Here is a 23,598-nt window from a genome sequence, read left to right on the forward strand (position 1 = left end):
TGCGTCCAAGTACTCCACAGCGTGGCTGGCAAGAAAGGGTATAAAAGAAGGAAATCTAATGACATGGCCTCCTTGTTCACCTGATCTGAACCCCATTGAGAACCTGTGGTCCATCATCAAATGTGAGATTTACAAGGAGGGAAAACAGTACACCTCTCTGAACAGTGTCTGGGAGGCTGTGGTTGCTGCTGCACGCAATGTTGATGGTGAACAGATCAAAACACTGACAGAATCCATGGATGGCAGGCTTTTGAGTGTCCTTGCAAAGAAAGGTGGCTATATTGGTCACTGATTTGTTTTTGTTTTGTTTTTGAATGTCAGAAATGTATATTTGTGAATGTTGAGATGTTATATTGGTTTCACTGGTAATGATAAATAATTGAAATGGGTATATATTTTTTTTTGTTAAGTTGCCTAATAATTATGCACAGTGATAGTCACCTGCACACACAGATATCCCCCTAACATAGCTAAAACTAAAAACAAACTAAAAACTACTTCCAAAAATATTCAGTTTTGATATTAATGAGTTTTTTGGGTTCATTGAGAACATGGTTGTTGTTCAATAATAAAATTAATCCTCAAAAATACAACTTGCCTAATAATTCTGCACTCCCTGTATATAGGAATGAATCATTAGTTTCAGTTAAAGGAATTGCCCAATTTGCTGCCATCCCTTCTAAGTAAGAAATAATGAAGGTCACTCTGGCTGCATCTGTTGTACAAGGTTTGGATTTACATGTGAAGTGTTGTTGGCATTGACTCATTAAAATTGTGAATTGTGGGAAATGGCACAGGGCTGGGTTTGAAAGCTGTTACTTGTAGGTTTTGATCTGACTGTGACAAAGAGGGAACCTTGGTTTAAGCTTCTTCAAATTTATGTATATTCAAGATGGGATGAGGCTTTTTGCGTAGTGTCCCTCCACTGAGTGACTCTAGGTTTACATTGTGGTTAACTTTCCTTCTAACTCAGAGTTTGAATTTCCAATTGTAAATTTTATACTACTGTGTCTAACTGCTCAACCTCCGAGGTGTCCCCTGGTAAAGCCGGAACAATATCCTGGATGTAATTGTTCGTGGACACCCATGTCGTTGCCCATAGGGAACACTACTAGTCTTTGTGGATAAGCCTTTTTTCGTTAGCCACTCGCCTGACCTCCAACTGGTTCTGGTGGGTGCTGATATTCTCCAAATCCCACTGAGGACTAGCTCAGGTAGCAGTCAATGTGTACACTGCACCAGAGGTAATCCCCTAAGAGGAGGGGGTTGGGGATGAGAGAGAAGATAAAAACTGGGTAATGTTCACTGGGTACTTCTCTACGCCTTCAGCTACTATATGGTCCATGGGATTCTGGTACATACTCAGCTCACTGGAGTGTTAGGCTATTTAGGATCACAGGATTATGGAGTTCCCATAACCATTGGAAGCATGAAATCTGGAAAATGAATTACCACAGTTCACTACAAGCATTTATGATTTTACTGCTTATCCATCGTACTGTTTACAAACATACCATAAAGGAAACTGTTCATGATCCCTTGAATCACTCGCCCTTTTGCAGTACAGATCACAGGCACATGCAAAATACAACACAGACTTCATTGTTATCACACACATAAACTCACACAAATGTCTGAAATACGTTCTTTAAAAGTCAAATGACATTGCTAGAGTATATGTCCAAAACAATGGACTTTTAACCCGGCACGCCAAACAGTGAGTGCTTGTATCTGTTGCTAAAAGGAAAAAGCAGAGTCAATATCTCTGAGCACTTAATCCTTTACTCAGAATGCCAAGGCAGAGTCAGTGTTCCCTGTTCTGACAGTGCGCTGTCACTAATTACCAAGTTGTCCAGAAGCGCTTCTGTAAGTTCTGCAGTGCTGCCAAAAATCAAAACTATTTTACCTGGTTTATTGCTATTTTATTGAGGGGACTCTGCAAGCCATGGAGTCGGAGTACCTGAATAATAATCCTTTCTCTCTTTGTCTATTCTTCGAAGTGGAAGCAGAAGAAGTCTCGATGTCGGGAAGCGGAAACGGATGGAGTCCAATACTAGGAGAGCCCTACGTCAAAAGTACAAGTGAGTGGGAAAATCTAAAGAGGATGACCGCTCGTATTGGGCCAGGGTGTTGTGTAACTACAGGAAAGCACACGTGCAGCGCAATACTGTTGCTCAGTAGGCATTTGCACCTGGAGCACTGACTCTGCGTACTGTGCTTACACAGGGAACCGTCTGCATGTGCTTCATGGTAGAAGTGACTAAACAAGTGGTTGATGCTTGCAAATCGCACATCTGTAACAAAAAGCAACAAAGTCCAGGAGAAAACAACAAGGTTATGAGAAGGGTGCCGACCTGGTACGAATACCCAACCACCAAGGGTATTTAAGGTGCACGGACCCAGAAGGAACGGGAAATGTCTCCTCTGTGTCGTGCTGTGTACACAAATGAAAACAAAAAGTACCAGGGCACTCCAAATGAACAAGTCCACAGTATCCAAGAGTCCAAAAAATATTTAATTCCTTGTGTGGGAAGAATGAACACATCAAATTTCATAGACAGCCATGTTGGAAAAAATGAACACATCAAATTTCAGAGACAGCCAACACATGTTTCGTGCAACCGGACTTTTTGAAGGCTGTAACAAGGAAAAGATGAAATCTCTTTACAAACAAATGGCGAATATATATTGGACAATTCACACAAAATGCAATCTGTGTACAAGGACAAGAAAAATAGTTTTCGTAAGTGAAAAAATATGTGGTATACTCCAAGATTTCAAAAACATAGAGAGCTACAGAAGATTCTGGAATAGAGATACTCTCATGCTAGGTATGAGATAGGTAACCCCTGCGAGTTGCCAAAAGTGGTATAAGACGAAGATAAGGAAGGTGCACTTGTAAATAAAAGCCCAGAATGTAGACCAGGTGTTTAGTAGTAGTGTGAGTAAGAGAAATAAGTGGGCAATTCTATGTTGGACACCGTGGACAATAATAGATTTCCCTGAAGAAAATGAGTGCTGTGAATGAACAGACCATATAGTGGCCAGATGATTGTCAAAAAAGCACCAAAGGAAAAACACCCAAACGGGATAAGTACGTAGGCAGGATGTTAAGGTATGGGCTAACAAGACAGTCATCCCAACATTTAGAAGCACATAGAGACCCCCAGGGTGTGCAACAAGTATGTTGTACAAATATAACAAAGAAATGTAGCAAAAAATGGGAACAATTCCCCCAAGCATACCAAATAACTGGATGAGATAATGAGTCCAAAAGATGGCTCTATTCCAAGGGAAATCGTAGGTCCTGTATGACGAACAAGCTGTATAAGCCAAAATATCTGAGGTGTTATGAATTGTATGTAGCAAGGCCTTGATAAGCCCAAACACCTATGGAACAAAAAATAGATAAGGAAACAACACAAAGCGAAAATCACCATGGGCGGAAAGCACTCCACAGGGCGAGCATATGGAACCGCAACATGAAAGGGAAAAACATCTAACCTATGAAGAATAATTTATATATACCAATATGTGGAGTGAAAGTAAGTAAGATTTAAGTAGAACTCCGTTCCGCGATTTACAAGTAGGGAGTCAAGCCCCAAGACACCGAAATTATTGTTGTGCCCTGGAACTTTTTGTTTTCATTTTCATATGCTTCATGTTACCACAGTTTCCTTGGTCAGCACAAGGCTCTGTGTACATGCGCCTCACATGTCTCCTTGTTCAGCACCAGATAATTCTACAATTCAATAACACTCTGAAGCGCCTGCCACTACCACCAGGGAACAGTGAAACATAACATAACAGTAAAGCATAACAAAATATACAAAATGGGGAGGAGGGGAGCACTGATCAATATGAAGAGGACATAAGGTCTCAGTGGTTTATGAGCCTGCAGTAGTGCAAGAAGTAGCAGGTACCATGATGCTAACATTAAACTGCAGCTTGAAGCAGGCACTGTACATTCACAAACCCAGAGTTAGAAGTCTGGTGGGACAAAAGCAGGGTTCTTCAGCAACCAGAGCGGCAATATACCAGAACTGTCTTGGCCTCCTGATCTCTCACTTTCAAGTGTGCCCCAAGTGTTACATGTCCCTTACAGACCTCTCAAGCAGGATTTGACACTGTGCTGTCAAAAGCAGAATCCCAGTTCACACCCTGCAGGAGTCCTCTCTGTCCATTCAAGTCATCCTGTTTGCTCCTGAAAGGCAATTTACACCTATCATGGCTAATTGCAGGCTAGAAGAATCTCTAGTTCCCACTTTCCGTGAAAGTATATGCCAGCTCATTCAAGTTCTCCCAGGACTGCATGCCAGTGTGTGTATGAGTGTCAGCAGCGCCATCCACCTCCACGTAGTCAATTTTTGGTTGGCACGTGCCATACTGGGCAAGAATCATGGGGCATTGGTGGTCTCCAATACTCTCTGACGTGCTGAGGCCTCCTTGGGATACAGGTCTCACAGGAGCTCGACAGCGGAACCAGCATCTTCCTGGGCTTGTAGCTCCACCGCAGCACTGTTTTGTATCTCATTTGATGACTCTTTCTTTTTCCATGGCAATTTTTCATTCTATATCTATGTTCATTCCACAATAATGCAGAAACCATTTTGGTACCAGGGAGTCTACCCTTCAACTACAGAAAGGGAGCCAAATATATAACAATATTGTGTGCAATATGGAAATGACCATAACAGCTCAAGTATAGCGTGTTTAACACATTTACCCATAATGCAGCTACCTGAATGCATACTCCGATCATTCTGTTGACTCTCTCAACTAGCCATTAGCTCTTGGTCAGTATAGAGTTATTCTGAGATGCTCTACTCATCAATGGCAAAGGAAATTCTGCATCAACTTTAAAGTAAACTGTACCCCAGTATCAGCTATGAGGGTCTTGGGACTGCCCTACCGCAGGAAAAAAAGCTTGTAAGAAATCTATGTGGACACTGGTGATGATGTGAAGAACAAGCAAAACTTCTACCCCTTTGGAATGGTAACCTTCTTATGGAATAACATATATTCTATTTAAATGTGTTTGCTGAGTCGGGCCAGTAATATCTATAGCTAACTTTATACATGGCTTGGCAGGAACTTCTAACGGTGATAGCATTTCTGACAATTTTGGACTTCTCACTAGCTGTATATCCTATGATGTCTCTAACCTTCCATCTAATGATGTTGTACATTGAGGCCACCTAAACGGTAATCAGACTTAGGACCTGACTTAGAACTTGGCAGACAAGTTACTCCATCACAATGGAGAAAAATAGCCTGTCCACTGAAATCTAAATCCCATAAATTTTAATGGGATTTAGAGTTCACCACTGTGACGGAGTAACTCATTTACTGAGTTCTAAATCAGGCCCTCTGTTCTTTCATAATAATATAAAGTGTACACTATTCCAAAGAACCAGGAATGGCTAGAGCGCAAAACCCTCATGCATTTCAGTGGATGACTCGCTTCATCATCGGAAACGCCCTTCACCAGGCTGGTGCTGCAATGCCTGGTGGGCTCCCCACAGGGAGCTCTTAACCACGTAGCTCTCTAAGTAGCAGGTAGAGCAAGGTTTGGTCCCTAAAGTGGGATCCAACACCAACCGGAGAGAGTGATACGAAAATAAATAAAATTGGTTATCTGCCTCAAAACATCATAAATTTAATCAGTATAGGTGAGGTGGAGACCAATATTAAAAACCATGCAACAGTAAAAATAATGAGTGATAATGCTCAAATACTTTCAACACAAAGTACTAGAAGATACCAGTAATCTAGGGGCTCTAGTCAAGGGTCGACATGTTTTGCGTCAAGCGGTCCAACAGGATCCTACGACGCTTCATCAGGACCAAAACTATATTCACTCAAGTACACCTTCTCCGAAGCCTTATAACTGAGGAATCACTGAACTAAGAAGTAAAGAAAAACCGTCACTTACATTGAGTTGACTGGTTGTTACAAAAAGGTTGCCCACCCCCAGAATCAGGAACGGCTCCTTGGGAAACGTATGTCGGTGACAAAAGTTGGCATGTTTCTTCCAGAATTCCGTGCTGGGAACCTACCCTCCGACTAGTGTACCCGTAACGATCTATAGCTAACTTTATACATGGCTTGGCAGAAACGTCTAACGGTGATAGCATTTCTGACAATTTTGGACTTCTCACTAGCTGTATATCCTATGAAGTCTCTAACCTTCCATCTAATGATGTTGTACACCTAAACTGTAATCAGACTTAGGACCTGACTTAGAACTTGGCATATGAGTTACTCCATCACAATGGAGAAAATAGCATGTCCACTGAAATCTAAATCCCATAGAATTTAATGGGATTTAGAGTTCGGTGGACAGGAAATCCGGCACCACTGTGACGGAGTAACTCATTCACTGAGTTCTAAATCAGGCCCTCTATTCTTTCATACATTCTTGCCCTTATTTTGCTTGCGAGCTTGGTCACTTAGTTTCTTAGACAGCTATCTGGGGGTGGGGCAAATAGTCTAGCTTTTTGGTTCCTACTTGCCCACTTGGTTTAACTCATTTCTGACATCCCACATCCTCTTATTGGATCAGGTACATCTTTAGAACATTCAGCCCACCTGTCTTGATGAATTCTTCCAATATATGAAGTAACTTATCTTTTTCAGCACTGCCCAACCAATCACTTTCATGGAGACCATCTATTGCTGGTGTCAGAACATTGTCATCCAATTGTTTCTCAGCACTAACCCGACCTTTGATGGGTTGCCGCATTAGATAGTGCTACCCTATGTAGTGAACCAGGAAGGTATTCCAGTTTAAAATGGTATGCTTCTAACCCTATTAAACATCTAGAAATCCTGGGATTGATACGTTCTATGCCCTTGAAAGAGATCGCAAAAATAAAAGTTTTGTTTCTCTGTTCTTACAGTGAAAGGAATACTGACAAAAAAGCATTAAGTGTTTGATCTCCGAAAAACAGGCCAAGGCTTCCATTTCTTAGTGGAGTAATTACTTCAGACAACTGCATTTTTCTATGACAAAGTGGAAAAAATCTGTTCTTACTTTGATAGGTCTGAGGACTGCATTCCTTTGTGGTTACATTTTGACACTGAACAGGATAAGGAAGACCTGCTGTTTGAGTCCTTTAGGAAGATTACTCTAGTTGATTATGAACTTGTTGTCCAAAAAATAAAATGTGTATCCCCTCTCAATATTTGTCCTCTCTATATTTTGTCTAGGCCAGTTACATCCACCAATCTGCAGGGAAATGCCCTTTTCAGTCCATCTTTGTGATTGGGCTAGGTGTCAACAATTTTGGAAAAATGCACCTGTGGTGACTTTTATGAAAAAATTAGAAGTAACCTCCTACTAATGAAGGCTACCGTCTGGTCTAGGCTCTCTTCATTTAGCTGTGACAAAACTGCTCCTACACCATGCTCTGAACCATCAGTCTGCATGACAAACTCTTTAGAGAAGTCAGGTGCCTTCAGCACAGGTGCCTTGCACATGGCTGCCTTCAGGGCATCAAAAGCTGTCTGGCAAGCCTCAGTCCAGATCACTTTCTTTGGCAGTTTCTTGGAAGTGAACTCTATTAAGGTAGCAACAATGGTGTGTGGGAGGCTGGCCTATTTCGTAGTGGGTACCAAGGGTACTTACACCTTATACGAGGTCCAGTTATCCCTTGTTAGTGAAATGTAGTCAGTGTCTAGAAGCCAGGCTGTCTATGGGTAGCTGTAGCTGAGCAGCCACGGTTTATCTAGGAGACATGCAAAGCTCATGCAATACCACTGTAGTCACACAGTTGTGTCACACACGAAGGAAAATACTCAGTGTTACAAAATAAAGGTACTTTATTTTGGTGACACAAATGACAAAAATACCTTAGAGACTATACTCCCTTATGAACTAAGCAATAAACACAATATATACACTAGAATGCAGAAATAACTGTAAAAACAGCTAGAAAACAGTGCAAATAGTGAAAATCACAATGGATAGCAATTGGCCTAGGGGTAATACAAACCATATACTAAAATAGTGGAATGTGAAAATCGGTTTCCCACCTAGGCAAGTGTAGTGTGTAGAGGGTTGCTGGGAGTGTAACACAAAAGGTAAGTAAGAGAACCCACCCCAGAGCCCCGGAAAGCAGGAGTAAATCACAGTACGTTTCCTAGAACACACAAGAACATGTGATAGAAGAATATGCAAGAACCAGAAGAGACTGCAAGACACTAATGATGGATTCCTGGACCTGAAGACCTGTGGAAGAAGGGGACCAAGTCCAGGAAGCACTAAAGAGTCCAGGGAGAACAGGAGCCCCTGCTAACCGAGATGAAGGTGCAAAGAAGAACCACCGGTGAAGCAGAACAGTCAGTACTGCACCCAAGAAGATGGATGCGAGTTCCTGGTTAGTGCAGATGATGTCCCACGCCAGATGGATGATTGCAGCCTGGTTTGCAGCCTGGTTTGCGTCAGTGGATTCCACCACCAAACCTTAGCACACCCAAAGCATGCGGTTAGCGGAAAATGCCGCTGTCCAAGACTAGGAGGGACCTGGTCGCCTCTACCCAGGAGGGGGAGACAGAGGGGGCTCTCAGCAACTCAGAGAGCCCTCAGAAGACCAGGCAGCGTGCACAGGAGTCCCACAGCACGGGGACAAAGAAGGTGCAAAAGGAGGCCCATACAGCACTACTCAAAGGGATCCCATGCCGCCGGAGAACCACTCAGGAAGCTATAGGTTTACACTTACCTGTTAATTTTTTATGAGTATACCTTTACCATGCATGCTTTTACAAAGGAAATGTAAATGTGAACACATTACATATATATATATATATATATATATATATATATATATATACATATATATATGTATACATACACATAAAAGTATGTAAAGTCTGAGCTGTGGTTCCAATTTTCTTGTAAAGGCATTGGTTGTAATGCCGTCATTGTGCCTGGGTAATAGGTTCCTTAAAAGTCAAATGGCGTTGCCATCGTTTATGGGCAAAACAGTGAGGTTTTAACCCAGCATGCCAAAGAGTGAGTGCTTGTATCTGTCGCCGGAAGGAACAAGCAGCGTCCATATCCCTGAACACTTCTCTCTTTACTATGAATTCCTTTCTCTATTTTTGTCTTTTCATCGCAGGGGAAGCGGCTGAAGTTTCGATGTCAGGCAGCGGAAGCGGATGGAGTCCCCTACCCGAGGAGCCCCACCCCAGGAGTACAAGTGAGTGAGTCCGAGGAGGCTAAGTGCTCGTATTGGGCCAGGGTGTGGTTAAACTAGGGGTAACCACCGGTGCAGTGCGAGACATTTGATCAGTAGGCATTTGCGCCTGTAGCGCTGAATCAGTGTGTGATGTGCTCACACGGGGGCCCGGGTGCATGTGCTTGGTGTTACCAGAGTTTCCATGCTCAGCACAAGGAACCATTCACACATGCCTCACCTGTTTCCCTGTCCTGCACAAGTCCATTCCCACGAGATAATTCTGCAATTCAGTAACACTGAAGTGCCTGCTACTGCCACCTGGGAACAGTGAAACATACCGTAACAGTAAAGCATAACAAAATAGTCATGACTCCATTTGAGCACTTGTTGCCGTAGCACTATACTGGGAATTTAAAATTTTTGGTCATCAAAAAATAATGTGTCATTAATGCTATTTCTAGGATTTGCAACCCAAACCTGAGTATTCACCTTTTTGAGCTCTTTTTGAACTACACTTAGTAAGTTGTCTGCTTCACTATAATTTATGGGTTTTTCTGACATAACCTTAGTAGAAGAATCAAGGTCAATCACTGCCACAATTTTCGTAGGTGAATGATGCTTGGTGGGTCAATTTCAGGACCATTAGTCTTTGAAAGATCTAGGCCCAGATTTATGAGTGTCTTGCGTCATTCAAACACCACATTAGCGTGATTTTTTTCTCGCTAATGTGATGTTAGAAGCCCAAAAATGCTGCACCATATTTACAAAGTGGCTGTAGGAGGCTGGCCCTGCTGATGGTACTTACACCTTTAGCCAGGTCCAGTTAGCCCTTATTAGTAGATTGGTAGTGTTCTAGCAGCTTAGGCTGATAGAGGTAGCAATAGCAGAGCAGATTAGGCTGACAGCTTGCTGTCTCAAACCCTCTAGTGTGAGATAGGTCTGCTGTGCCACACTCAGTTCCTCCCTAGCAGGCCCCCCTGCTACCAAAAGCTCAGCAGTATCTGCTGTCAGCTCATTTGGTGTAGGTTCTGCACAGGGAGAGATTTCCCCTTCCTCAAAATGAGAATCTTCTGGTGAGGGAGGGATAGTGGGCAAGGATTTACCCTTCCTACCCCTAGCTTTTGGGAGCACTTGGTCCATTGTTCCAGGATCCAAGTTTCCCTGTCCTTTTTGCTTTTTGGCCTGAGCCCTTGTCGAAGCAAAAATATGCCCAGGAATTTCCAGCATTGCTGCATGAGCTTCCAACTCCAGTTCAGCCCAAGCCGATGTCTCCAAATCATTGCCTAATAAGCAATCTACAGGTGATTCAGTGGCTACCACAACTTTCTTTGGACCAGTAACCCCCACCCAGTTGAGATTCACAACAGCCATGGGGTGGCTAAGTGTGTTATTGTGAGCATCAGTCACTTGGTACTGCTGACCAAGTAGGTATTGATCAGGGTGAACCAGTTTCTCTATAATCATAGTTACACTGGCTCCTGTGTCCCTGTAGGCCTCAACCTCAACACCATTAATTAGGGATAGTTGCTTGTACTTACCCATATTAAGGGGGCAAGCAACCAAGGTGGCAAAGCCAATGCCACCAGCAGAGACTAAAACAGCCTCTGTGGTCTCCCTAACAAGACCAACCCCAACTACACTGCCAATAGTGAGCCCAGCTACACCCTTGGATTGGATATGATATTTGTAGTGGACTTCCCACCACCACTGCTATTACTGGGGGCACTAGAGGTTGCAGTTGGGGTTGTGGTAGTGGGAGCCTTGGTGTTTTTCTTTGGACAAGTGGCATCACTTGCCCAATGGTGTTTTACTTTACATAAATAACACCATGGCTTTTTTTGATTGTGAGAAGAGGATTTGGACCCACAACCCCCAGAGGATTTTTGTGGGCCTGATGAAGACTCAGAATGTTTTTTTATCTTTGTCCCCACCCTTGTCAGAAGACTTACCATCCTTCTTCTTGTCATCCTTGTCACCCCCTGTATGAACTTGTTCTGTCCCATTTGTCTGCCTTCTTTCTCAATTTTTGGGGAGAGGTCAGATCTGAGTCTACCAAGTACTGGTGCAACAAATCAGACAAACAATTGTTCAAAATATGCTCTCTCAGGATTAGATTATACTGGCTTTCGTAGTCAGTCACCTTACTGCCATGTAACCAACCCTCCAAAGCCTTCACTGAAAAGTCTACAAAGTCTGTCCAGTCCTGAGAGGACTCTTTTCTGGTATCTTTTAACTTTTGTCCTGTGTTGTTCAGTGGTTAAGCCAAATCCATCTAAGAGTGAATCCTTCAAAACAATGTAATTATTAGCATCACTTTATTTGACAGTGAGGAGCCTATCCCTACCCTTAGCAGTGAAAGATAGCCATAAGATATCAGCCCACTGCCTTTGAGGGACCAACTGTACCATACAAGCCCTCTCAAGTGCACAAACCACTTGTTAATGTCATCCCCCTCCTTGCAAGGGGGTACTATCTTATCCAGGTTTCTGGAATCTTGTTCTCTTACAGGATTGCTATCAAAAACACTGCTGCTGCCACCACGGGGAACCAACCCCAACCTCTGCCTTTCCCTGTCTACATCTAGAGATTCCCTGCCTAAGGCCAACTGTTGCTGTCTTAGCTTCAGTATGGCCTCTTCCAACCTCAGCTTTCTGAGTTCCGTTCCATAGTGTTATCCTCAGGGTGGGAGGCTTGGGAATTCTGAGACCCAGAGGAGATATGGGAATTTGCAGAAGTGGACCTGTCTCTAACTGTCTGGACTACAGTAATCTGGCATTTTGGATTGAAAGGTGCCCTACTAGTGTGTGACCCCCTCCTACTACCAGTGTCACTAGGAGGCCTGCTAGCTGGCAGGTCTTTGGATGAACCCTCCCCAGCATCCTCAGGGGACTCTTCTAAGTCTTGCTGGGTACCCCCTTCCTCTATCTCCAGATCCTAGAATGGGCCAGACTGGTTCTGGTCACTTTCTAGGAGAAGGCTAAGGAAAAGATCTTTGGTAGGGTTCTTACCAATGCTTAAACCTCTTTCTAGGCAGATACCCCTCAAACTTTTAAAGTTCAAACTACCATAGGTTGCCTAGACAACTGTGGGAGTAAGTTCTACTGCAGACATGTTTAGAAAGAGTTTAGGACAGACAGAAAAAGTTTTTAGAAACTTTTAAAGAAGAGAGAAAAACGTTTCCAAACTTTTTTAAAACTTTAAAAAACTTTTTAGAAACTTTTTAGAAAGTTTAAAGAAAGAAAGTTAAACTGTTTTGGTTAACTGTGTATATTTCTAAGTATTTGGTATATGTTTTTCGTGTGGAAAGCACCAATGACAAAGTGGTGAAGCAGTCACAAGTACTTATCCCACCGCTGCACCATCAATGTAGGAGGCTGGCCTGGCTTATAGTGGGTACCTGCTGGTACTTACACCTTGTGCCAGGTCCAGTTATCCCTTATTAGTAGATTAGTAGTGTTCTAGCAGCTTAGGCTGATAGAGGTAGCTATAGCAGAGCAGCTTAGGCTGAACTAGAAGACATGCAAAGTTCCTACTATACCGCTTATATCATATAGCACTGCATTAAAAAAAACACAATACTCAGAGTTACTAAAAATAAAGGTGCCAAAAATATCTCAGAGGATATACGTCCTTAGGAGGTAAGTAAAATACACAAAATATACACACAAACCAAAATCAGGTAAGTAAACAGTTAGAAAAGTAGTGCAAACAGTGTAGAATACAATAGGATGCAATGGGCCTAGGGGCAACACAAACCATATACAAAGAAAGTGGAATGCAAACCACTTAGGGACCCCAGCCCTAGTGTAGTGTGTAGAGGGTCGCTGGGAGTGTTATAAAACACTAAGGGTGTCCAAGATACCCCACCCCAAGACCCTGAAAAGTAGGAGTAAAGTTACCCTACTTCCCCAGAAACACACTAAAGTCGTGATGGGAGATTCTGCAAAGACAACAACTGACTGCAAAGCACTGAAGGCTGATTCCTGGACCTGAGGACCTTTAAAGGAAGGGGACCAAGTCCAAGAGTCACGAAAGTGTCCGGGGGGGCAGGATCCCACTAAACCCCGGATGAAGGTGCAAAATGGCTGCCTCCGGGTGGAAGAAGCTGAAGATTCTGCAACAACGGAAGATGCTAGGAACTTCTCCTTTGCACAGGAGATGTCCCACGGCGTGCTGGAGGATGCAGATTTGTTTCCATGCAGAAAGACCACAAACAAGCCTTGGTAGCTGCAAAGGTTGCAGTTGAAGAAAATGGGTGCTGCCCAGGCCTAAGAAGGACCAGGAGGTAGCCCCTTGGAGGAGGAGACAGGGGGGGGCGCTCAGCAGCACAGAGAGCCCATGCAGAAGCAGGCATCACCCGCAGAAGCACTTGAACAGGGGTTCAAGAAATCTGAGCATGGTGGTTGTCTCAACCCTATAAAGGAGGGTCCCAAGAAGCCACTGGTCAAATCGGTGAGTTGAGCAATGCAGGACAGAGTGCTGGGACCTGGGCTATGCTGTGCACGAAGGATTCCTTGCAAAAGTGAACAGAAGCCCTAGCAGCTGCAGTTCACGCAGTACACAGGATTACTGTCTGGCGTGGGGAGGCAAGGACTTACCTCCACCAAATTTGGACATATGGACCACTGGACTGTCGGAGTCACTTGGATCAAGCTCCTGTGTTCCAGGGACCACGCTCGTCAAGATGAGAGGGTACCCAGAGGACCGTTGAAGCAGAAGTTTGGTACCTGTGTTAGCAGGTGAAAGATTTGGTCGACCCACGGGGCTACTTTTTTGCGGTTTTGCAGGTGTCCTGGAGCAGTCAGCGGTCGATCCTTGGCAGAATTTGCAGAGGAACTTTGGTGAGCTCTTGCATTCTTTATCTGATGAGAAACCCACATGAGAGACCCTAAATAGCCCTCAGAGGAGGATTGTCCACCTAGTCAGTTAAGCACCTATCAGGAGGGGTGTCTGACGTCACCTGCTGGCACCGGCCACTCAGAGGCCTCGATTGTGCCCTCATTACACACTGGGGGAGCTCTGGGCACCACCCCTGGGGTGGTGATGGACAGGGGAGTGGTCTCTTTCCTTTCCTTTGTCCAGTTTCATGCCAGAGCAGGGGCTGGGGGAATCCCTGAACCGCTGTAGACTGGCTTATGCAAGGAGGGCACCATCTGTGCCCTTTAAAGCATTTCCAAAGGCTGGGGGAGGCTACTCCTCCCCAGCCCTTAACACCTATTTCCAAAGGGAGAGGGTGTAACACCCTCTCTCTGAGAAAATCCTTTGTTCTGCCTTCCTGGGACTGGGCTGCATAGACCCCAGGAGGGCAGAAGCCTGTCTGTGGGTTGGCAGCAGCGGTAGCTGCAATGAAAACCCCAGAGAGCTAGTTTGGCAGTACCAGGGTTCAATGCTGGAGCCCTGAGGATGCATGGGATTGGCACCCCAATACCAGATTTGGCATGGGGGGACAATTCCATGATCATAGACATGTTACATGGCCTTATTCGGAGTTACCATTGTGAAGCTACATATAGGTATTGACCTATATGTAGTGCACACGTGTAATGTTGTCCCCGCACTCACAAAGTCGTGGGAAATTGCCCTGAACTATGTGGGGGAACCTTGGCTAGTGCCAGGGTGCCCTCACACTTAGTAACTTTGCACGTAACCTTCACCAAGTGCATGCATTGCGCCACTTTGTAACCGTTTGCGCCACAATATGACTGCGGAAGGCATAATGTATGTAAAGTGGGCGTTCCCCGTTAGGGAGGCCAAAAAAATGGTGCAAGGAAATCTGAGATTTAATTGCACCATTTGTTCTGCACTTGTAATGCCTGCTAAAAGCAGGCTTTAAGGTGGGGGGCTCCATTGTTTTCAATGGGCCTCTGGGTGCTTTACAGGATTAGCATCAAACTTTTTGACTCTGATCCTGCAAAGCACAGGACTAGTGTAAAAAGTTATGACGTTAATACACCTGACTACCGCCATCGTGTACTGTGTTTTAAAGATGGTGGACACATGCTTGTTAGGGGGGTGCTAAGGGGTGCAAGAAAAGTGGCGCAGCACTAGATACAGTGCCACTTTTCATAAATCTGCCACCTAATTTGAAAAGGATGTCTGACTGTAACTGTTTGGTGCCTGGGTGGTAAGTTGTCACAAAATCAAAGGCACTGAAAAAATGCAGCCAGCGCATTTGATGAGGAGTGAGTGTTTTTACAGAAGCAAAGAATTGCAAGTTCTTACCGTCAGAACAATTGTGATTGGGTGTTTGGTCCCCAGTATGTAGTGACACCATTCCAGAAACACCAGTTTGATGGCCGGCAATTCTCTTTCAGCCATTGTATAATTTTGCTCGGCAGGGGACAATATTTTGGAGTAAGAGGGAATGGGATGTAATTACCTAGTCTCTGGATCTTTTTGTGATAAAACCCCTCCAACTGCAACTTGTGAAACTTCTGTTTCGACAAAAAAATTACCTATCTGGATTTGAATGTTACAATATTGGAGCCAATGTGAATTTGCTTTTCAAGAGATGAAGGCTTGGTCTGCAGCACTGGGCCACCTAAACAAATGTACTTTTTTAACAATTGTGTGATTGGGGCAACTATGTAGGAGAATTGGGGAATAAACCTCCTATAACGGTTGACAAACCCCATTACTCGTTGCACTTCTTTGACCGTGGTTGGTGTTTGCCAATCTAGGATGCCTTCCACTTTTTTGGGGTCCATTGTGATACCTATGGGTGATATGTGATGAGCTAAACATTCTACAGAGTGAACGTGAAAAGAAAATGTCTCCAGTTTATCAAACACAATATGCTTCTAAGGTGTTGGAGAAAGGTGTGCACATGTATATATTCTTTTTTGATTTTTGAGGATATGAGTATATCATCTATATAAACAATGGAGCATAGGTGTAAAAATTCACAAAGGACCTCGTTGATGAAATATTGAAATGCCACTGGGGTGTTGCACAAGCCAAAGGAAATTACAGTATATCAAACAATTCAAATTTTTTCCTAAAGGCGGTCTTCCATTCATCACCTTCCTTAACACAGATTAGGTGGTAGGCTCCATGCAGATCTAATTTTGTATAGGATGTGGAATCATCCACCTGATCTAGCAGCACTGGAATTAGAGGAAGTGGGTACCTGTTTCGTAATGCGGTTTTATTAACTGCTATAGACTGGTCCATACAGACCAGTAATTTCCATTCTTTTTTTGGGACAAAAATAGGGGCAAGGATACAGGCTTGGTTGAGTGTCGTATAAATCTTAATTCTAGCAGCTCATCCAGATACTTGCGAAGATGTTGAGTCTCGGGTTCAGTTAGGGCATGTATTCTGCTACATTGAAGATTGGCATCTGGAATTAGATCAATATGGCATTCATATGCCGGATGTGGTGGCAACTGTGTCAAATGCATCCTAGTAATCATGATATTATTCCTTAGTCCTTCTGGACATTTGACATGCATGGCAGCAGAATGCAAAGATGTAACAGGACCTTGGGATTCTTGATAGCATGAAGTCATGCTAAAAGAAGAGTCTATTGTTAGAGTTCGGATACCCAGCCTATTTTGAAATTACTCTTGTCAACATGATCTCATCTCATGAAGAGTATGACTTTTTCTGCACCTGATCAACTACATCACTACTAGCTACTGTCTTAGTTTTCTTGGGTTTCACGAAGCAATCCTGGACAAAGTGCCCAACCTTACTGCAATACAGGCATAGATTTAGCTCATAACGTTGTTCCTTTTCCTCTGTGGGCAGAGGTCTTTTAACTCCTCCAAAGTGCATGGGTTTCCAATCAGAGACCCTATATTTCCCAAGCATATGATACATTTTAATTACCAGGTCTATAAATTCTAAGCAGTCGTCTGTTTAAATCTACAATGTGTGATAATGAGTCTTTCAGATTGTCTCTCAAACCTCTATAAAATAATGAGGTATGATTTTTGTTAGGCCAGTTGGTCTCTACAATCAGGTGATTACAATTGGTCATAAGGGATTGTAGTGAATCCTAGTTTGTTTTAACGGAATAACAGGAGTTAGCTTAGCCGTAGGCTTGTAAACTCGTGCCCCCGTCACCTAGTGACTTTTAACCTACTTAGCTTGCTCTGTCTTAGTCCATTTAATTATTTATTTCCTTTAAGATGGCGGCCTTGTTTATAGTTAGGCCACTTGTTATGAGTTCTATTATCAGTGTCACTGCGCCAAGGCGTCAAGATCAAGCATGAAAGACAAACATACAGTAGGTATTCACACTTAGGGATTTTCCCTCTCTATACTTTCGAGGGATTGTTTATATTAATTGCCTTCCCAAGCATGCCTGTTATCTATTGTTATGAATAACACTTATGTCAGGGGACCTTGTAGATCTGTATAAATACAACACACTTTAGACAAATAATCAGAGGGATTCCGACCAGAGGGCATCGCCACCATCGCTGATACGGATGCTGCAGTCATCTTGACGCTGACCCAGTCCTCATGTCCCTGCGGAGTCTGAGATAGACACCTCATTCCAAGGTAACGAGGGTTGGGGGCTCCTCTCATGGACACGGCTTTGGCAGATTAGGTTTAACAAACCCAGCTCTCCTTTTAGGTAGGAGGTTAGACCTATTCTCCTTAGGGTATTAGGGCATATTCCATCTTATACATATACATATATTTATTTTATATATTGCACAATGGTGGGGGTCTTTATAACAATGACTCTCTTCTTCACAATACTTTTGCTTGGTATATTCATTATCCTAATCATTGCAGTTCATGCAACTTATCACAAATTGCAGTTATGTTGAATAAAAACTATTATAATTTCACTGCATCTGTGTTATTGCCTTTGTTTGTATGAGACATAATAAATCTGTGAGAAAAGGGTAATTTCCGTTTAACCACGACAACCCTGAGAGATCTTACTTTGAGTCCATGCGTAAGCGACTGCTACAAATCACCTTTTACTATTGTGTTTCTGGTGAGGTACTGCTAGTAAGCCGGTAAGGTTTGGACAACAGTTACAACTAGTTGTAGGAAGAGACTTAGTCACCTACAAACAAAAGTACTGTCATCCTGAGACCAGCAGTCTTGCTCAGAGCAAGAGTCCAAACTACGACATGGCGCCACCAACGATGGTGTTTAGGCACTAATTTACGGATACCCTGACTATCACTGTCTCACAGACAACAGGTACCCTCAGTACCATTATACGGAGACGTCTGTGGTCTTTGGGAGAATCCTCCTCAGCTGAACAGGTAACACCTAATTAGGCTGTAGGTTGTTCGAGCTCGAACTCACAAAAGGAAAAACTTCCCCTATTTTGATGTTCTGTTTCTCTAAACAACTATGGCTAATACCATAGACATTCCTGCAAATGCTAGACATGCACTTACACAACATTTATTAGCGCATGGCCTTACAGAAGAGGCGGGGATGTTACTCTGATTATAGAAGCGACTGAAGCATACCAAACAGAAACATTTACTGTTGGGTTGCCTTTCCTGAGGCTGACCAACGAACGCCCACATTTCACACATATGACATTGCAAATGTACCAGTAAGATACGAAGCATACCAGTATCATGAAATATCGCTCACATATCAAGAGCATCAGAACTGGTTTGAAGGCGTCCTACCGCATGTACTACAACGGGTGAGGCTAGGTCCTTTAAGTAATGAAGGTCCTACATGGCCCATGTTTCACACATATACACCTCACCCGGTCATACAGACTATGCCGATCGCAGATTTACGAATATTATATAGTGAATTAGTGGCATTATATAGACGATTGGTTCAGTTCGTAATGCGAACATTGAACACTACACCAGCGCGTCCAGCACCACCAGTAGCTGGTGGATATCAATTGGCTACTGGGATTAATCCACAAACAGTGCATACTATTATGGGTAAAGTGCCCACGGAACGGGAAAAAATACCGTTCTGGATTGCTCAGAAAACAAATCAGCTGGAAGCTGTGTTCCCCCATACGGGGCCACAGGAGAAACATAGATTGCTCACTATGTGCTTGCCGTTCGGGATGGTTCCCTCGGTGGATGAATGTGCCATTTGGGGTACAGTCTTCGCTGCCGTTTATACTACCACACATGGTACCCCTACATTTGCCAATTTACCGGAAGTGTTAAAACAAATACAAAATGAGCATGGGGCTGCTCCGGCCCTGGATCTGGGGATGAAATTGATGCGTAACTTTGACGCCGTCTCCTCGTTAATACTAAGTAATATTAAAGGGGAAGCGGTGGCACTGGCAATACGCCAGCATCTCCGGGAAACTCCAAATATAGAACAAGAGAGACAGCTACCGAAAATAATCTCCGATACCTATACTAGTATACTAGTATAGGACGGGATGGTTTGGGAGCCAAACCTAAAAAATTGGACATACCGAGTACCGCCCATAAGGAAGGTACAAAGCAAGCACAAGAGGGCTCTAAAAAGCGCTGGGACAAACAAAAAGATTTCAAAGACAGGAGAAATAAAAGAGCAGATTCTCCACATCCGGAGTACTCCGAAAGGAGGTATAATCTCAGGAATAGGGATAACATTAGAACTCCAGACAGATATACTGATTCACGTCACTTTCAGGACGCACCGGATAAACGTAGCGAGAGAGGGGGCCGTCAAGATCGACGTCCGGAATCCGTGAAAGAAAAGAAAGACTCGCCACTGTCTACCATTAAAAAAGAAGAAAAGACTCCTCAGCAAAAGCCACAATTTAAAAAGAAGAAAGTGGCAGCACTGACCGTTAAAAATGCCAGTAGTATTGAGAACACTGTTGAGGAACAAGAGGTGGGCAGTGACTCTGTTGGACAGCGCGGCAGAGGTCACAATATGTCGCCAGAGTCTGAAAGATCATCTGGATGCGACAGCAACTAGCGATTACATCGCAGTTGAGACGGCGGATGGCCGCGTTCTCCCACCCGATCGGGTTTATGATTTAACAATTCAGATAGAGGGAGACGTGGAACGCATTATTAGTGTAATATTTTGGGATGAACTTACTAGTGATATCCTGTTGGCCGAGAGAGACTGGCCAACTGAACATGTCCGCAAGCTCCCACATGGGGAAGATGTCATTTTGCCTTCTTTCTCCGTTCTTGTTCTGGAGGCAGACAAAAGAGCCTATGCTGCTGAATGGGCTTTAGCGCAGGCACCTGCATTATACCGTAATCATGTAGTTTGGGACAAGGACTCTCCTTGTCATGTTATTCCCGTTCGGTCTACACCGCACCCGCAGCCACAATACCCTGTTAAACATGAAGCGAAAGCTCCAGTGACAGAGATACTGTCACAACTTGAATACCAGGGAGTAATTGAGCCCTGTACATCGGCAATGAATAATCCGTTATTTCCCGTTGCAAAACCTGATCATTCATATAGAATAGTGGTTGATTATAGACACTTGAATAGTCATACACGCACATATGCTATACAGAATTCACACAGCACAGCGCTGATCAATAATATAGTGCGTAAAAAATATAAAACTACATTTTATATTTCTAATGGGTTTTTCTGCCAGAATTTAGCACATGAAAGTAGGGACCTCAGTGCATTTTCCTTTGGCTCTCAGTAACGCTTTTGTCATTTACCACAAGGCTATAAAAACAGCCCAGGACTGTTTTCGGCCTGTGTAACATCAATCTTGCACAAGCTCGATTCCGATGCTTTATCCTATGTGGATGATATCTATCTCACTGACGACACCCTCGACATTCATCTTGCAAGGGTCAATCGGATAATTTTGGGATTTGCAGCCTTCGGCTATAAATTTAATTTTAAGAAAAGCAAGATAGCCTTTCTTAGTGTATTGTTCCTAGGATATGAGCTATCAAACGAGGGGAAAAGCCTGGCCCCGCACTTCCTAAAAAAGTGTGCTCAGCTACAGCCTCCTGTTGAAGGGTAAGCAATTTGTTATCAGTAGAGTTAACAAAAACATGTTTTGCAAAGAGTCTTGTCATGGCTTCCTTAAATGCTGCAAAATTATATAGGAATGAATCATTAGTTTCAGTTAAGAAATTGCCCAATTTGCTGCCACCCCTTCTAAGTAAGAAATAATGAAGGTCACTCTGGCTGCATCTGTTGTGCAAGGTTTGGATTTACATGTGAAGTGTTGTTGGCATTGACTCATTAAAATTGTGAATTGTGGGAAATTCCCATGAAATCGCTCGAGAGCTAGTGACAAAGAGGGAACCTTGGTTTAAGCTTCTTCAAATATATGTATATTCAAGATGGGATGAGGCTTTTTGCGTAGTGTCCCTCCACTGAGTGACTCTAGGTTTACATTGTGGTTAACTTTCCTTCTAACTCAGAGTTCGAATTTCCAATTGTAAATTTTGTAAGACTGTGGCTAACTTCTCAACCTCGGAAGTGTCCACTGGTAAAGCCAGGACCATATCCTGGATGTAATTGCTCGTGGACACCCATGTCGTTGCCCAAAGGGAACACTAGTTTTTGTGGATAAACCTTTTTTCGTAAGCCACTCACCTGAACTCCAACTGGTTCTGGTGGGTGCTGATATTCCCCAAATCCCATTGAGGACTAGCTCAGGTAGCAGTCAATGTGTACACTGCACCAGAGGTAATCCCCTAAGAGAAGGGGTTTGGGATGAGAGAGAAGATATAAAGAATAATGTTCACTGGGTACTTCTCTACGCCTTCAGCTGCTTGAATGGATATGGTCCATCAGATTCTGGTACATACACAGCTCACTGGAGTGTTAGGCTACTGTGGATCAAAGGATTATGGAGTTCCATTAACCATTGGACGCATGAAATCTGCAAAAAGAATTACCACAGTTCACTACAAGCATTTATAATTTTCACTGATTATCTACTGTACTTTTCACAGACATACCATAAAGAAAACTGTTCATGATCTCTTGGATCACTCGCCCTTTTGCAGTACAGATCACAGGCACATGCAAAATACAACACAGACTTCATTGTTATCACACACATAAACTCACACAAATGTCTGAAATAAGTTCTTTAAAAGTCAAATGACATTGCTAGAGTATATGTCCAAAACAATGGACTTTTAACCCAGTACGCCAAACAGTGAGTGCTTGTATCTGTTGCTAAAAGGAAAAAGCAGAGTCACTATCTCTGAGCACTTATTTCTTTACTCAGAATGCCAAGGCAGAGTCAGTGTTCCCTGTTCTGACAGTGCGCTGTCACTAATTACCAAGTTGTCCAGAAGCGCTTCTGTAAGTTCTGCAGTGCTGCCAAAAATCAAAACTGTTTTACCTGGTTTATTGTTGGTTTATTGATGGGACTCTGCAAGCCATGGAGCCATAGTACCTGAAAAATAATCCTTTCTCTCTTTGTCCATTCCTCGAAGCGGAAGCAGAAGAAGTCTTGATGTCGGGCAGCGGAAACGGATGGAGTCCAATACTAGGAGAGTCCTACGTCAAAAGTACAAGTGAGTGGGAAAATCTAAAGAGGCTGACGGCTCGTATTGGGCCAGGGTGTTGTGTAAATACGGGAAAGCACACATGCAACTCAAGACTGTTGGTCAGTAGGCATTTGCACCTGGAGCACTCAGTCAGTGCGTACTGTGCTCACACGGGGGACCGTCTGCATGTGCTTCATGTTACCACAGTTTCCTTGCTCAGCACAAGGCTCTGTGTACATGCGCCTCACGTGTCTCCTTGTTTAGCACCAGATAATTCTGCAATTCAATAACACTCTGAAGCCCCTGCCACTACCACCAGGGAACAGTGAAACATACCATAACAGTAAAGCATAACAAAATATACACAATAGGGAGGAGGGGAGCACTGATCAATATGAAGAGGACATAAGGTCTCAGTGGCTTATGAGCGTGCAGTATTGCAAGAAGTAGCAGGTACCATGACACTAACATTAAACTGCAGCTTGAAGCAGGCACTGTACATTCACAAACCCAGAGTTAGAAGTCTGGTGGGACAAAAGCAGAGTTCTTCAGCAACCAGAGAGGCAATACACAAGAACTGTCTTGGTCTCCTGTTCTCTCACTTTCAAGTGTGCCCCAAGTGTTACATGTCCCTTACAGACCTCTCAAGCAGGATTTGACACTGTGCTGTCAAAAGCAGAATCCCAGTTCACACCCTGCAGGAGTCCTCTCTGTCCATTCAGGTAATCCTGTTTGCACCTGAAAGGCAATTTACACCTATCATGGCTAATTGCAGGCTAGAATAATCTCTAGTTCCCACTTTCCGTGAAAGTATATGCCAGCTCACTCAAGTTCCCCCAGGGCAGCATGCCACTGTGTGCATGAGTGTCGGCAGCGCCATCCACCGCCACATAGTCAATTTTTGGTTGGCACGTGCCATACTGGGCAAGAATCAAGGGGCATAGACGGTCTCCAATACTCCCACACGTGCTGAGGGCTCCTTGGGATAGAGGTCTTGCAGGAGCTCTACAGTAGAACCA

The 23,598-nt window shown here is 43.6% G+C and overlaps 1 protein-coding gene across 9 annotated transcripts in view; it reads left to right on the plus strand.

The window, feature by feature from the left end:
- Window positions 1–23,598, plus strand: part of LOC138250922 (major histocompatibility complex class I-related gene protein-like) — a 687,827-nt gene that overhangs the window by 25,609 nt on the left and 638,620 nt on the right. For all 9 annotated transcript variants that reach the window (XM_069205605.1, XM_069205614.1, XM_069205610.1 and 6 more), the window contains exons 2-4: window positions 2,001–2,081; window positions 9,123–9,203; window positions 22,526–22,606. In XM_069205605.1, the coding sequence (XP_069061706.1) occupies window positions 2,001–2,081; window positions 9,123–9,203; window positions 22,526–22,606 (243 nt within the window). The remainder of the gene's footprint in view (window positions 1–2,000; window positions 2,082–9,122; window positions 9,204–22,525; window positions 22,607–23,598) is intronic.

The sequence above is a fragment of the Pleurodeles waltl genome, chromosome 1_2 (genome assembly GCF_031143425.1).
Source record: "Pleurodeles waltl isolate 20211129_DDA chromosome 1_2, aPleWal1.hap1.20221129, whole genome shotgun sequence".
NCBI classification, from domain to species: Eukaryota; Metazoa; Chordata; class Amphibia; order Caudata; family Salamandridae; genus Pleurodeles; species Pleurodeles waltl.